The 16,538-nt window shown below is 39.7% G+C and overlaps 1 protein-coding gene across 1 annotated transcript in view; it reads left to right on the plus strand.

Moving 5' to 3' along the window:
* The window catches only part of LOC103147702 (zinc finger matrin-type protein 4), a 72,057-nt gene that overhangs the window by 40,165 nt on the left and 15,354 nt on the right, over positions 1–16,538 (plus strand). Inside the window, exons 4-6 of the mRNA XM_007566171.2 lie at positions 1,331–1,508; positions 6,071–6,316; positions 14,887–14,983. Of these exons, the coding sequence (XP_007566233.1) occupies positions 1,331–1,508; positions 6,071–6,316; positions 14,887–14,983 (521 nt within the window). The remainder of the gene's footprint in view (positions 1–1,330; positions 1,509–6,070; positions 6,317–14,886; positions 14,984–16,538) is intronic.

Consider the following 16,538-nt stretch of genomic DNA (forward strand, 5'->3'; position numbering starts at 1 on the left):
GAAAATCTTTTTGCTTGTTTTGTTTTTCACTTTGACAGCAGACAGATAAACAAAAAATGAAGCAAAGAATAAAAAATACCCCGAAAGTCAAACACAAAAATACAAGGATGGATAAAAAGAAAGAAAGAAAAGAGAGGTCACACTCAAAGCAGTGAGTGTTTTGAGTGTGACACTCAAAACGTCTTGTATAGTCCTCTTTTAAAGTCTAAGAATTTAGAATATGAAAGTCTAAATTCTTAGACTTTTATAGTCTTAGACTGTAAAAGACAGCTTGTTTCATTTTTTTACTGGGGTATTATACACAAAATCTTTCAAATGTGTTTCAAAATTTTATGATATTCACATATTCAGGGAGCCCAGCAGTTGGGTAAAGTTTGAGCAGCAGTCTAAATAAAATATCCTCTACACTAGATAAGAAATTATTTATGTGAAGCTGACTTAAACATGTAATGTGTTTTGCTTACAAACATGTCCCCCACAGATTTCTTTTGTGTTTTTCATTTTGTCACAACTATTATTTTTGATCATCAAACATTTATTTATTTATTAGCCTCTAATGGCCTTTATTGGCCGGGACTCGAACCTGTGACAGTCTTGTAGAGTGCTAAGACATCCGTACATGTGTTGCACATTTTATCCCGGTGCTGTTCCCAGACAAATATTTTTTTTCAGACAAGGAAGGCCTAAGTGGGAGTGCTTGGTTTTGACAACCAACCACTCCCATATAATCATTTATTCATATATATGAATCAATATATATGCTTCGTATACTGAATCATATATAATTCTATATATGATAATTGTATTGAATAATCTGATACTTTTTTTGTTGGGTTTTTTTTTTTCATGTTATTTCTCATCTGCTTGTTAATTCCTACATTTTTTCTTTCAAGGTAACATTTTCAGTCTCGCTTTGTTTGGGCATTTTTAATGACAGCAAAGCTATATTTTTGTCTGTATATTTTTGTCTGGTGAAGATATGAACTTGTGTGTGTTCCCACATTTGTGTCAGTCAGACAGTTGGTCCTTTAGCTTGCGCCGTCTCCCACGGGGAGTAACGCTGGCTCATCATTAGTAATGAACCAGCAGCAGTGGAGAGGCCAGACCACAATCTCAGCCCTGAGAGACAGATGCATATTTTATCGTCACTCTTTTTGCCTTTGTGTTTGTTGGCATGTGTCTGTGTGTGATTGTGAGAGAGAGAAAGCCTACTGAGTTCTGAGAAAGAGGTTATTTCTCTTTGTTCCTATATTTTATCATGAATCTATGTTTCACCAGATTTACCGTTTTCCTTCCCTTTAACCATCTTTCCCACTTCTGTTCTTTCTAGGACTGTGCAGAAACAGAAGTAGACAGAAACAAGTGCTGTACCTTGTGCAACATGTTCTTCACCTCCGCCATTGTGGCCCAGTCCCACTACCAAGGGAAGACCCACGCCAAGAGAGTGCGCCTCGTGCTTGGGGAACCACCAAACCTGCCCGCAGCCATAACCAGCCCTACGAACACAGGTGCATTTTACCTTTGTTGTTATCTGTGCAAATCACTTTAGCAATAATGTCGACAACTCGGTTTTAGAACTACTGAAAAATTCAATATGAATTAATAAAAAACAAATAAAAATTCTAAGATATATTGACAAAAGGCAATTACTGATCAGAAAAAAACTAGGAAACATATTTAAATGGGAGGTATTATGCAAAATAGACTAAATGTTGTCATAACATCATTCCCTCATCAGAAACAAACCCAGAGAGTTGCTTTCATACCAAGTGTGAAAGCACTGAGGTGGATGTGTCATTTCACAGGTATGCTTGGCTCCAGCAGGACTTGGATGCTACGATGGTGAGCTTGCTAACATGAGTTCTACCAAGTCTCAAATGGTGCATGATGAAACTGGGAGACCACCTGTATAAAAGAAACTTAAAGCTGAAGCAGAACTGGAGCCTTTAACACGGCATTGAACCTAAACATGTTTGTAAATCCTCCAAGGACTGAATATGAATTAAGAAACGGAAAGCTGGAGGCCACAACCCAGATCTGTATCCTTTCCATGGTGTAAAACTTGAAATGGACTCAATATGTGACAATTTTTCAATAAATGACATACTTTTTAATTATATATTCCATTTTTTATGTGTGTAGGTATAAAAATGTATCCATTACGAATGGATACATTGTAGGCACCTCTCAGCCAAAACATTAGACCTAAAAATAAAGACACAGTAGCAGAGGAGAGCCCAAAGGCAAAATTTCGAAAGCTCAAGGCACAAGGTCAAGAATAAGCCCAAAAATGTAATCACTCCAAACAAACTGCAAGCACTGCTGAAGCAGGAAAACTAAGCATCTCTGGAGCATTTGTGAGACTGTTTGCTAAAAACAGAGTGAAACAGACTGGAGTAAGCAGTTTTGTGCAACTTCACCCTTAATAAGAGATCCATTTGCAGGTTAAAACTTAAATGCTTGTAGTTTGTGTTCATGGTTCACCACCTCAAAAATTCTGAACTAAGTTCAATTCCACCACAAAGTAGTTTAGCATGAAAAAAGCTGCCAATTAAAAGTACATTTTTATTTGCTGCCACTTTTAAGGCACTTCCAGGTGGGTGTTCCACATGGAAAAAAAAAAAAAGTTTTATTCTGTTTCAGCTTGTCAGCTAACACAGTCAGAAGTCTTAATTTAAAGAAAACATCTGTACTGTCATGTAATTTAGACTTCCCTGTGTGATGGACAAAGAGCTGAGCTAGAAGTCTGAATGCAGATTGCAGAATTATTCTTCTGATTGTGTCTGTTTTATCTGCGTACCCAAAGCAGGTCTTACTCCCTGACTGCAGCAGGCTCCAACACTTTGACAAAGCAAAAAGGGTACATAAATATTTTGACCTAATGTTTTTTGATGTTTAGGGCACAAGCCTTCAATTTATATCATTAGGTTAAAATGATGGGGGAGGCTGGTTCCCACAGAGACAAATATGTGTTTAGCAGCATGAATTGCACCCACACACAGATTCACACTCTTGGCAGTCAACAAACTCTGTCCTTTGAAAGTAAATGCTGGAGCACTTTTCCACACAAACTAGCTATTGTTTTCCCTCAACGTTTCTTATAGTGCTGCAAAATATATCATAAATGCATCATTATTGCAATATCACTGGACACAACATGAATATTGCAAAGTGCCAAGACTGCAACAAATAGAGTATTAAGCAATTCTTTAAGTTTCAGGCATTCAGTCTCTCTATGCTAGTAATATATTTTGAAATTCTAAAGAAGCTTAAGTGGTGATAAGCACTAGCCTGGTAAAAACCAGCACCTTGCACTACACTTTGCTCCATGCAGAGGGTTTGGGCTATTGGCTTTAGAGAAACAATTGATTCCTGGAGATGTGGACTTTGTTGAGGTTTTACATTTTACCCAATTGCTAGCGCTTGCCCATTACCAATGTAATTCGCCAGTTCGATGCTAAGAAACTTACCATAAACTGCCTGTGCTGTAAAAACAACCATCTCCCACTGAGAAGAGAGAAGTGGCTGTTAATCCGAACAAGGTGGCTATTAATGTTAACTCAATATATTTGGAAACATGACCAACGTTTCTAAAACTACAAGCAGACTACAATTCTATAACAGTGCAGAAAATCAACATGAACTTTCATTACTTCTCTTTCTGTTCCCCGATTGGCCGTAAATTTACTTAAAGTCTAAAATTTAGAGAGTCAAGAGAAAAAAAAAAGCCTAAACTGAAAAGGCTGTATAATTAGCAATACAAAATCTCTGCCAAGTAAAATAGTCTCCTAGTTATTTCCTACTCTTTGTTCATGGGTGTTTGAGTATCTTTTTCTTAAATTCATGTTCTGGCGAGTTATCTCCAAGGAAGTTTTACATAATGTGATACAAATTGGAGTGAAAGGGAAAATTCACAGAGCTGTAAACACACCATTGCTTCAAAATGGAACATTATAATCAACCCCCAAAGTGACTCCTGCTAAACTTTGGCCTACTTTGGAAAACTGTCACTTCTGTGCTGCTGCTGCTGTGGAATTTCTGTCTTTTTATGACAGTGGGACCTGGAGGAAAAGATACAGGGGAAGTAGCACAAGAAGAGAGGAAGAGTGACCTGGGAGAGAAGGAGAGGATTTCAGGAGAGATTAAAGTCAAAGCTAGCCTTTGTGAGCTCACTGAGATGAGTGCAGCGCAAAAGACGCACAGCCAAGTCGACAGGCCAAGGCCGTACATGGGCATCACAACACGAATACACTTACATGATCATCAGAAACACACAAAAGCAGGATGACTGATGCATTTACTTAGAAACCTGGACTCCAACATTCACTGAAGTAAGAAAAAGAAAAGTCAATAGATGCTGTAGAAACCCTAGAGAGGTAGAGAAGAAATACCTGTGTCTGTTCCTCTGTGCACATCAATTGAGCACTTCCTGCTAATGTTACACACACACACGCACACACACTCCCCCTCTCTCTCTAACTCTCTCTCTCTCTGTGTGCCCCACTCCATGAAAAACACTTACTTCTGCTCCAATGTACAGAGATCACAGTCAAAAGAGGAAATGGTGGGAAAACAAAGGCAGGGAAAGAGAAATTACATTGGAGGATCTCTCTCTCTCTTTGTTTCTGCTCAGTACTTTTTCCACAAAGCTGTCAGAGCTGAGGAACTTCACTCATGCATGGGCACACAAAAACAGACAAACATCATCCAGAGCTTTGATGACCCCCTCATCTTTCACGGGATCAGAGAAAGATTTTTAAAAAAAGAGACACGACAGCCACATCGTTACAGGTTTGTGTTTGAGTAACTGAGAACATGGGGTGGCATGGCAGAGACGAGCAAAGCGAATGTGAGTGGGCGTGGCGGGTTCAATGAGCAGAGGCACAGCCATAGATACGGTAACTATGTGAACAGAGCCTGAAGACACATCAAGGTGTCAGTAGCCAATCAGATCGCCGGGCTAGAGTTCAGTCAACACAGGACCGCATAGAACAGATCCTCTCTGTAGCTGACCTCAGGGGTCAGTGGTCAAAAATTCATGCATGCTCTTCATTTGTTAGTGGTTGCAGTTAAATCAGTGACTCATCCTGGTTCAAAACCATGCATGAGTGGGCTTTTGTTTTGTGGTATGAAACGTACCAACGTGCGGCAGTGCAGGTTTACCGGCACAGTCGGTCTGACTCTGAAGTCTTTGACTCATTCAGGATAGTGAATTGGCACATTTGGAGATACCATCTGGCATCATAAGCTTTCCCTCTCAGTCTGGCTGTGGACCTAGCTCCCCTCCTGGGTTGATGTCTTTCGTATACGTATTGTACCTTAACACATGCAAAGCAGGCTGTGCTGGATCTTCGTTCTAGCACACAAACACACACTTTCTCTCAAGGGATTACACATTCAATCCGCCGCCCAAACACCCACACACACACACACACACACACACACACACACGCAGACATGCCATCTTCTCTGTGAGAGCCACTACTACGTCCTGTGGCCATATCAGTGCCTGTTGGCTATTAATGGACAATCACCATGGTAACCAGTGTCGTGTCATGAGTAGCAGGTCACCTGGAAGTCTGCCATTTCCCCTTTTTTATTCCCTCAGAGGACAGACAAGACAAGGGGATGTTGGAAAAAAGATGAAATGGAAAGGATTAGCAGGATGGTAAATGTGAGCAGAAAGGCAGCCCTTGAAGATTGGACCCCAGAGTGCCGATTGCTTTGGCACTCTAGGGTGACACTTGGCACAGATCTGGCCAACAAAGTCTAATTTGATGGGTACAACCTGCCACTAGCAAGTGCAAACTTAATGAGGGTGCTCAGGACCATGCATTAACAATGTCATCTTGTTTCATGAGTGAATGTGAATGCATTAAATTTCATACCAGTATAATAATTTAATATAAAATTTTTCAATTCATGTCATTTTTGCATTAGGGCTCAATTTGCATTTGAATGAACATTAATATCCACCTTTACTCCCCCTTCTTTTCTTTTTAATCCTGCAGCACTCCCTCCTCGGCTCTAATTTTTGCCGTTTTTTTTTTTTTTTCTTTTTCTCCTTCAGATTCCTCACCTTCCACCCCCCTGCCCACAGACCCCAACGCTTCCCCCGCCTTACCCTGGCCAACGCCAGAGCTCAGTGGAAACGGTGGCAGGGAGGCCGGGAAGTACTGCTGCCTATGCGGAGCCTGGTTCAACAACCCTCTGATGGCCCAGCAGCACTATGAGGGGAAGAAACATCGCAGAAATGCTGCCAGGGCCCGCCTCCTGGAGCAGCTAGCAGGCAGTCTGGATGCCACAGAGAGCACAGGTCAGCCTCCAGAGTCCCCACTCAACTTGTTGACAACCGTGGCTTGTGAACAAGGTTAAGTGAGTGATCAGATCCTTAGAGTGTGGCGGTGTGGGTGGTGAAATGTTCAAGCTGTGCACTTGTAAATGTTGTGTACATTTCACATATGTCACATTGGTATAAGTATCGCCGGGTATTTTAGTCAACATTTGCAACAGTTACTTTGAAAAATACCCACACACCAAAGTTGCAGTTTGACTTATCGAGAGACATTTAATTCAATTTTGCTACCCCAGCATTTCTGAATTGCATAACAAATGCAATAACCTTTAAATCTGTATAGTATTGTGTAGGTTTATCATTTCGATAGTCATTAAACTATGAGGTGTATTCTGAGCTCAGAGTATAAAACAACTTTTACAGTAACTTAATAAAATACAATGTCCTCAATACAACCACAAACACTAATGTATTTTAACAGCAAATCTGAAACATTTCTCTACTTTAACATAAAAAATCATTTATTTTGTTAAAGTAGCAAAAGGTTTCAGATTGTGCACACATCCTTTCACACCCCTCATAAATGTTAATCACTGCTTTCACACCATTCAGCAGGAGTCACACGTAAGTTGTTTTCCCGTCTTTCTCTATAAAAATATATAACTATCTGAAGACCAGGACAAACATCATAAGCTTTGTTGATGACCAGAGCAACCAAGTGATTTAAGAATAGTGGACCTACAATATATGTGTGTGTGTGCGTGTGTGTGTGTTTTGATTACCTGTAGCATTAATGCATTTAAATAAACCCCTCCCGTCTGAAGGCTTTTGCCTTTTACACCATGGAGTCTTTTCTCTGGTAGTAGATTACTGGGACAATTTTGTCTCAGGGTTTCCACCACAGAAAACGCGTACAGGCAAAGCAAGCGAAGAGGCGTTTATACCTGACGTCTCTGTTGGTGTGGTAAAAAGAGTCTTCATAAAGTGGTCATATAAATACCAGTACAGGTGAACCTCCTCTGCAAAAGCACCTTCCGAATAGACTATTATGAGGTGGACGACCAGCCACCGTGACAGCGCACAAGGCCAGTTTAACATGAACTATAAACCGAGCTTTAGCCTGGGATACGAGATCGAGTTCTCCACAGTAGCTAAGGGGAACATGTATTTATCTTTCATGCTTAGTTTGAGGAATGGTGATAAAGCAGAGAATGATAAAACATGAAACTCAAATAAACATCTGAGCAGGGTAACTGCAGAGCAATCAAGGTGCCAAAAATAGACAACGGTAAATCAAGGGAGAAGAATCAAAATTCAAAATCTACTAAAAACAGCTATAAACCCCATAAAGTACAACATTTTAAATGAACATATATTAGTCCATAGAAATATTTCCCACTCTTTATATAGCTGTGAATCCCTCCTCAACTTTGACCTGATATCTTATTAATTCTGTTTGCTACAGTCTAGCTTTCCAGATCAGTTGTCAGGGTTCACAGTCTGCTCAGATTGCAGCGCGGCTTCTACACTTGTTAGGGCCGTATTTTTATGTGCGTAAAACCCATGGGCCTTCTGTTGCCATAGCATATCCTAGCTGCTAAAACACCTCATAGAGGAGCAGGATTTTGCAGCTACATAAGACGATGTCAAATTATATGCAAAAACTTTAACCAAGGAAATTCACACTTTATATTTGTGACAAAATTACAAATGTAAAGGACACTAGAATGTACTTTGCTTACTTTAGTAGAACATTGCAATGATGCCAAGTCCTAGCTTATAATTTTCACATTTTCGCAGCTTTTTTTTCAGTCCATCTCCCACGCAGATCCAGGCTGAAGGATAGCAAGAAGAAGAAGCAAGCCTGTCCTTAATTGACAAGTCATAATAACAGATGTTTGGCACGGAGATACCATCTAACATCGTCCTACTCCACTTTCAAGTTTGGTGCACTCATGGCGCACATTGCACAGCAAATGCTGATTCTCCAAGAGCCTGAGCTGCGCTGATTGCTCTGTGCTCCAGGTGCCATGACACAAACCATCATCTCAAGAAGCCAATCATATTAAAAGCATGAGTCATGTTGCCGCCTACAGTGGCTCAGAGGCTTTAAAAGTGTCGTGTTGGATATCGTCCGCAATCCACACACTGTGACCCAGATCCCACAAACTGAGCTCTTTTTTTATTTTTATTTTTTATTTTTTTTTATAATTTTGACTAAAGCATTTAAATGTATGAAGTTATAAATATTTAACAGACACCTTTTTGAAAAATATTACATTTGCTGCGTTTAAGAAAATCTCTTCTTTCACGGCCATTAAAATGTCTTTGTTATATCCTGAGACCACTTTCTATGATGCATGAGTTTATTCACATTTTATGATATTTACAAAGTAGAATGAAAGTGAAATGTTGTTTTGAATATTTTACTGATAAAAATCCAAGTTCTGTGTTTCTTTCAGCCTCCTTGTAGAATGAATCACCTTCTCTTTATATTACAGCTGCAAATCTTGGAGTATATTTTACCCATTCTTCGTCGTAAAATAGCTTCACCTCAGTCAAATTAAACTGAGACGTTCTGCAAACATTAGTTTACAGTTATTGCCACAGGTTTATGTTTACGTCTAGGCCACTCTAATGCATAAATCTCACTTGATCTAAAGAAGGCGTTCCTAGCTGCAGTCACCGAGAGACACTGTCCCACAGCCTTTACATTAATCATGAAGGTGTGCTTCTTTTAATAAAGCACACCTTTATTAAATGAAGAGCACATTATCAGGCCTCTGTGGAACCATGACCTCCTGCAAAGGTAATTCAACCATTTCATCCAGATGTGTCGAAGTAGGGGTGCATTCAGGACAGTGGCCCCTGAAAACCACGGTTAGAAATTCCCCTGAAAACCACGGTTAGAAATTCCTAATCTAAATCTTTACTTTTTAACTCCAACTTTATTTTTAGTCTTTGTTGCCTCAAACATTTATTTTCTTGAAGTAAAGTGTAATTAGCACCACAGATCACCCCTGACAAGCTTCTTTGCACTGCTGAAGAAAATTATACCTACAACATAATCCTGTCTGCTGCTCTGATTATTTCTATTTCACAGATTGACTTTAATTTTTAGGTTCTTCAAGATCATTTGTCACATAATATTTTATTCAAACGGTACACAGGCTGGTAATAAGGCCATGTACTTTTTTAAAGCGTTTTATCAGTAAAACATTTTGAAACTCATGTATTTTACAACGTTGTATGAATTGGCGCTGTTCTAAATCCCTGTCAAATATATTAAAGTTTGTGGCTGTTACATGAAAAAATGTGAAAAAAAAAATGAAAAAAACTTGATCTGCCATCAGTCAGGTACTATTTTTCTACTTTATTTGCATACAAAACCATTGCATGACTCTTACTGTCTGAAATCTGTGTCCAGCGTTGGCACAGTTTTCACTTTTGATTGGCTTTCGTTATCCTTCCTGCTGCTGTGCTCGTTCCCCGATGCCTGTTGCTTGTTCCTGTGCTTTTTTGGTGTTTAAATGTGTGCACTTGTGTCACAAGGAGCTCAGATATGGCGTCACATCTCGTCCGTCGTCCTCATTAGCGCTGTGCAAGGTGTGGTGAATTATATACGTAATATTCTTCCCCTCTACTAACTATGGCTACAGAGTCTGCCTGCTGTTTTATGCTTGTATCCCGATGATAATACGTTCTCGTGCTTTCATTAGTCTTTCCTATCCCATCTACCCAGTAGCTAAACTTATCACAAAATAGCATTATATTTACATGAGCACCATTTGTTTCTCGAAGACATTTCCAGCAGATAACAAAGGAGGCGCTGTGGGTGTGGCCTAACTCAGCTGAATCTTAACATAAATCACAACAGAGTAGAAACCCCTTAAGAAGGCCCTGTTCTTTGTCTTTGTGGCTCTCTGGAGATTCAGCAGGGAATTGGAAGCAGTGAGATAAGCGTCTGGGATTGGAGAGCGCGTGTGTGAGCAAATGCTGGCGTGGGGTCCGTGCGTGGACGATTCGGTTCAGAAGCTGAAAGAATACAGCCTGTAATTGATGGCTGTGTCTCAATTGTGAGGCGGAGATGACCTCCTGTCCCAGGAGATAGCGCTCCCTGACATAGCTGCACATCACTTTCATAGATATTCACAATCAATTCTGGGCTTTGTAGATAAATGTGTTTATCATTGAGTCCAGATCAATAAAATCCCGAACCCTTACAACAGCTATGGGAAATAGCTTGTTTAAATAAGTTTTTATATAGATTTCTCAATAAATTGTCTTGACAACTGTTTGAGATTACTATAATCAGAAGAGATGGCTCTAAATAACAGAGCTCTGAAGTTCGTATTAGCGCTATGCTCATTAGTATAAACCCTAAGCACCAGTAGGCAGTCGTTTCAAAAACATGACATAGCGTTAATTTTATTAAATACTTTGATGACAAAATCGATTTCGACTAGCCCATATTTGCCAAGCTGCTTTTCTTCTCTATCATAATGTCCCAATCCCTGCGATTTCTGATCTCGGTAACTGAGATCTGTCTCATTGTTTGGGTTTAAAGGAGGGTCACACGTCCATTCAGTTCACATAATTTACTAATGGAAAGCAAAGTTTCAACGCACAATATTGTAATCAACCAAATGGTGCAACTAAGCGGTTTTATTCCGATTGCACCACCACAAACATTGATTTTGCAATGAGAACTGCTAGTCAGTACATTGCACAGCTCTCATTTATATCAAAATAGCAGAAATACATAAGTAAATTATAAGTCCACAGCATCTTTTTGAATGTTTCCCCTAAACCTCAGAGGTGAATGATAAAAGACATTGCTCTAAACATATGCTGCTGTTGCACTGCTGTCTAATGGACATTCATTTAGGTTGCTAACAAGTAATTATATAAACTCCTGGCTAAAGGGATCAAAATTATTTGAAGTTTAAATGCTATGTTTCTTTAGAGTTGAAAGAATACCATTGTTTATTTTGTTAGAAAATCTTGAATAAGACAAACATAATCAACAGTTTGCATTTAAATGATGTGTAATAATATTGTTAATGTGCAAAGTGTTTTGCACTGAAACGTGTCTTAATCAATGTTGACTTGAAGTGGAAAACACAGTTAAACTAAAACGCAAACATCAGTTTAGGCAAGTTTCAGTCTCGCCTTTCATTCCTTTATGGCTCGTGCTTCGTCCTCTCGGAAACAGATGGTGTTTCCAATTTCTGCCACATTTCCTGCAAAATTAATTAGGCTCTCCTGAAGTCCTTGAAATGTTGCTGGTGAAATTCCACTTGGACTCAGACAGCTTCACACTCAACGTTCAACTGTTTTCTGCTGTGATGTATATGTCGCATTCCTTGGAGACAAACAGTCAGGCCTATGCATAATGTTAGTTTTGATTGCATCTCAGAGGATTTCTTTTGAATATGTTTCATTTTTAGTTTTGAACAGTGCATGCCCCATGGTGTGTCACAGGATTTTAGGGCTATGGGATGGGAAAAGCTTCTTAAATCTGCATCCAAGCCAGCAGCACATAAAAAAATTAATTGCAATTATAAATTTGTTGCGAGATTTTTAACTTTTACTTGCATTTCTAAGTATGTTCTAACTTTACATTAAGTAGAAAGGGAAATGATAAAAAACAACAACAACAAAAAATCAAATAGGGTTTGTAATCATTGTTGTGCACCTTTGTTTTTCATAGTCTGCACACTGGTTAATTGTCCCTCTCTGCTTGATTTAGTGTCATTTAACGAACTGAACTCACCATAAACAAGATTTCATAATTGTCAGTGTTAAATGGTACCATAAATCCCTCTGAGACACATTAAAGGAGTTGGAGTAAGAGCTTGGCAGAGCATTTAAATGGACTAAGCCATGAATATTGTGCCCCTGAAGAGAGCAATAATGCTGTGAGACCTGAATCAGAAATGTTCAGTTGTGTATAACATGTAATATTTAAAGGCAGGAAACCGAAGCAAGGACCTGTCAAGATTCCTCTGCAGCGATGGCCTCGTAATGAGCATACAGTGTGTTTCTAAATGTTAACATAAAATGCGGTTCGTTTGCAAGCAGCATTAATGCATCTGCAAACAAGGAATGGCTGCAGTGCTGGAAGGCTTTGCACATTAAACGACAGTCACAACTCCACACCCACTGCCTTTGCTCATCGCACCCTCTCTTTTCACTCCCTCCCTGGCCTATCTTCTTGTGTAATTAACAAGGCTTAAAACACCCGCACAAATACTGCTCCCGCTGACAAAAAAAACAGCTAAATTCTTAAGCCTGAGCTGCATGCTGTCATGCACACTTTCCGTGCATGTAATTAACATGGATTAGGTCTTTTGCCAGAAACTTATGCCAGAACCAAAAACACAAAGCGTCTGCTCTTGAGTGTACATTAATGTGTGTGTGTGTGTGTGTGTGTGTGTGTGTGTGTGTGTGTGTGTGTGTGTCTGTGTGTCTGTGTGTCTGTGTTCAGACCACTGGCGCCGACACAAAGCGGCAACATATTGCACATCAGTGCTGCTCGGCCACACACTGGGGAGGTGACATCAATCAGGCTAAAAGCAGGGAAGCTGACATTATCTGTCCACATACACACGTGCGCTCATAACACTTAGTCTTATGTAGAAGAACAGAAGTCTTTGTGTAATCCCTTCAGCAGTATAGATTTATCGAACTAAGAAGAGCAGAATCGGGCATTGCTTTCTTTTCAGAGTTATTTTCCAATAAGCAAATAGGAATTTAATAGGAATTTTATGAAATTTTTGTTTCATGATTATCGTGTGCAAAAATAACAGCAGCAGCAACAGCAGAGTAGTTCTCAGTACCACCATCAAACGCTGAAAGGCTGCTGTATTACATCTGTTTTTAATTCAAATAAAACTGGAAAAATGTCTTAGTATGAATAAATGCAAACGGAACTCTGCAAAAGCATTTTAGACTTTTTTCTGAAGAATAACATTAATTTCAGCTAAATATAGCATTTCTATTTGGCTTTCTTTGTGCCTACATCTCCAATTTATATTCCCTGCCTTCTGCTTGCTTCTTTGGCAATGGAACTTAGAGATTAAACACGTGTACTTAAATGCTGATTTAAAGTTAAATTAAATCATCAGAAATTTTATCTTATGATTTTTTTCCCTTTTTTTTTTTATTTGCACACACAGATTCAGCTACCAGCTTTAAAAAGCTGCAAAATATCAGCAAGTTAATCTACGCCGGTGCTTACTTCAGGCTACTAATTTGCTCTGGGCTTTTCTTTCTTTTCTTTTTTTTTAATGACTGTATGTCCTTAATCACCCCTGTCACAGACGGAGTGACTCCTGAGGCAACGCGAAGTGGATATGCTACATTATGCAGCTCCCACCCAGTCTGAATGACCTCACATTGCTCTCAACTGTGTTACAACTTCATTTCCCAACATAGTTCTTTAGCAATTACTGCCTCCAAAGGTCAGAAGGTGACAGAATACACAGACTAGTCATAAATCTCAAAGACAGTAATGACAGCAGAGAAAAGGGCACCCACACACAATCAAGCACATCCAACTTCTTTTGCAGCACAAACTCAACAATAATCGTACACGTTCACAAAAAAAATAAACTCCAAAAATAAAAATGAAGCTCTGTCAAGCCTGAGGGCCATAGACGGGTAGATTTAAAGTATCAAGGATTATGACCTCTGATCCATTGATGTTCCTGATTATACATCATGTTAGAAAACATTAATAGCCCTTCATTGTATCTCTGACCGAGATTGCAGAACCAATTATGTCACGCTGTTGATTGCCCCATCCTCCTTGACACAGAGAGCATTTCCTCGGCTCCCTCTGCCCTCACAAAAGGCAGACATTTTTAGAATCGGTGCTGCCATGCCAACAACTCATTATGTGTTTACTCTTCTTTATCTGTATATGCATCTTACTTTTCTCTGGAAATTTTCCTCACTTCTGCTAAGCCCCTTGCTCTCCCCGCCCCCCCCCCCCCACCTCCTGCCTCCAAATGTTGCTTCACCCCGCTCTGCCTGTATCTCCAAACTCATCTATTTTTGGGATGCTCATCCCGACCACCTGCAAACCCTCTAATTAGACAACATCTGTGTCTGAAGCGTGCATTCACTGCCACAATGTAAAATGTGCATTTACGCACATCTTTTCGCAGTGGAAGCAACACAATTAGCTGCTCGGTTCTCTCTGTTCGGTGTCCTGATTCTTGTGTTGAACCCCGCTCCAATTTCAAGTTTGGAAGAGACACCCCGGCTCACGCCCACACACACACATTGTTGCTAGACAGTCAGAGGCATTGATTTAAGGATCTTAAACTGTAGCTGGTTTTCTGCTAATGATTCGTCTAATCAAATGCTTCTGCAGATGCACTTGAATTAACAAAATTACTTTCCAAAGCGCAGAGTAACAGGATCTTATTTAGTGTCCGTTGAGAATGTATTGTTGCCCACGTTGTCCTCGTTCCAGCATGTTAGTAGTGCAGCTCATAAGGACGGTGGTTTGAATCCTGCATATCCAAACTTCTCTCCCCAGTAACCTGTGCGAATACCTGGTTGTGTTTGCTTCTCTCCAGGGCTGCGCAGTAGTTACTCTTGCAGTGTCTGCAGTGTGGTCCTTAACTCCATCGAACAGTACCATGCACACCTCCAGGGCTCCAAGCACCAGAACAAGTGAGTAGAATCGTTGCATGTTCACACAAGTTCATCGCAATAAATTAGAATTGCGTATTAGCAACAGGCGGATATATTTTAGCTATTTATTTTGAGATAAATGTTCTTTTAGATATGTGTAGGAACGTAGATGGACTGGTTAGTGAAGAGGGTTCAACTACCTAACGAGAAATGTGGCGAGAAAGCTCCTCTTTCTCTTCAAAACAACAGAACAATACAGCTCCTGAATCTCGGCCTAACCCTATTTTTTTCCTCATTCATGAACAAGATGCTTCAACTTCTCCACTAGGGGCAGGACCTCCTTCACAACACAGAGAAGGCACTCTTCCCTTTTCAAGTTAATGTAATAATTGAGTCTTAATTTGGCTTTCAGTGAGTCTCTATTGTTTGGTCTGATCTCTCTCCTTTTCCTCTTGACAATACTCCATCAATTCTCTTTTGGGGTTCAGTTCTGTCGAGTCTGCTGGAAAGTCAATCATGGTAATAGCACAGCCATTAAACTGGGTATTTGTCCCCTTCTGGGACCCTCATTTTCAAATAAAATACAGTTTCTTCCATCTGAGCAGAGGATGTGAACCACTGATCAACTCTCCAGTCCAATAAGACCAATAAAACTGAATTTGGTTTTTATATTTGATAATACCAATAAACTTTAACATTAGCAGAAATAATTATTTTGCATCTAATGAATCTATCTTTAAGTCTTGCTTTCTGAATTGAATTACTTTGCAATTTACTAACCTGCATTATGATTGCATTCATAGATGCAAGAGCAACTATGAATGTACATCTCTGTGCATTCTGAGTCTCTGTGTTTCATACACAGAGACCCATTACAAATACCTATGAGAAAAGGCTTTAATATATTCAATTTAGTCAAAAAATATGAATATAGTCTACGATACCTTCCTCCCATCAAAACACCAGCATAAACAGAGTGCATTGCTGCTATGGATTCACTGACTACACTTTCCTTTCTTTTTCAACCCTGAAAGCGCCCTCTCTGAGTTGGTACTGTCGTGCTCAGTACAGGGAACTCTTTGGTCCAGAGAATAAATTCACTCACATCGAGTTTTATGGAATTTTAATTAAGCCCCCCCCAAAAAAAAAAAATACTTTGAATTATGTTTAAATAATAAAAGATCTACTTTTATCTAAAAGCAGAATTTTGGAGAACTGAATTGAATTGGAAGTTAGAAATATGTAAACAAGTGTTATGCTGTAAAAACAAAAAGCTATTGAAACGAGGGATATATATATATATAAAAAAAATTCCCCTCTCACCCTCCGTGGGTGGTCTCTCTCTCTTTCATCCTCTGAGCTCGGGTCCTCTACCAGAGGCCTGGGAGCTTGAGGGTTCTGCGCAGTATCTTGGCTGTGCCTAGAACTGCACATTTCTGGACTGAGATGTCTGATGTTGTTCCTGGGATCTGATATATCTAGGGCTACAAATACCCTAAGACATTTTATTCATCTTTCTTTTAACTTCAAGCACAGTAATAAACACCCAACCCAGCAGTTGGGTGCAGCAGTTTGCTTGTGTCCCAACTCGTAT

This window comes from Poecilia formosa, unplaced genomic scaffold (assembly GCF_000485575.1).
Source record: "Poecilia formosa unplaced genomic scaffold, Poecilia_formosa-5.1.2 Scaffold188, whole genome shotgun sequence".
Lineage (NCBI taxonomy): Eukaryota > Metazoa > Chordata > Actinopteri > Cyprinodontiformes > Poeciliidae > Poecilia > Poecilia formosa.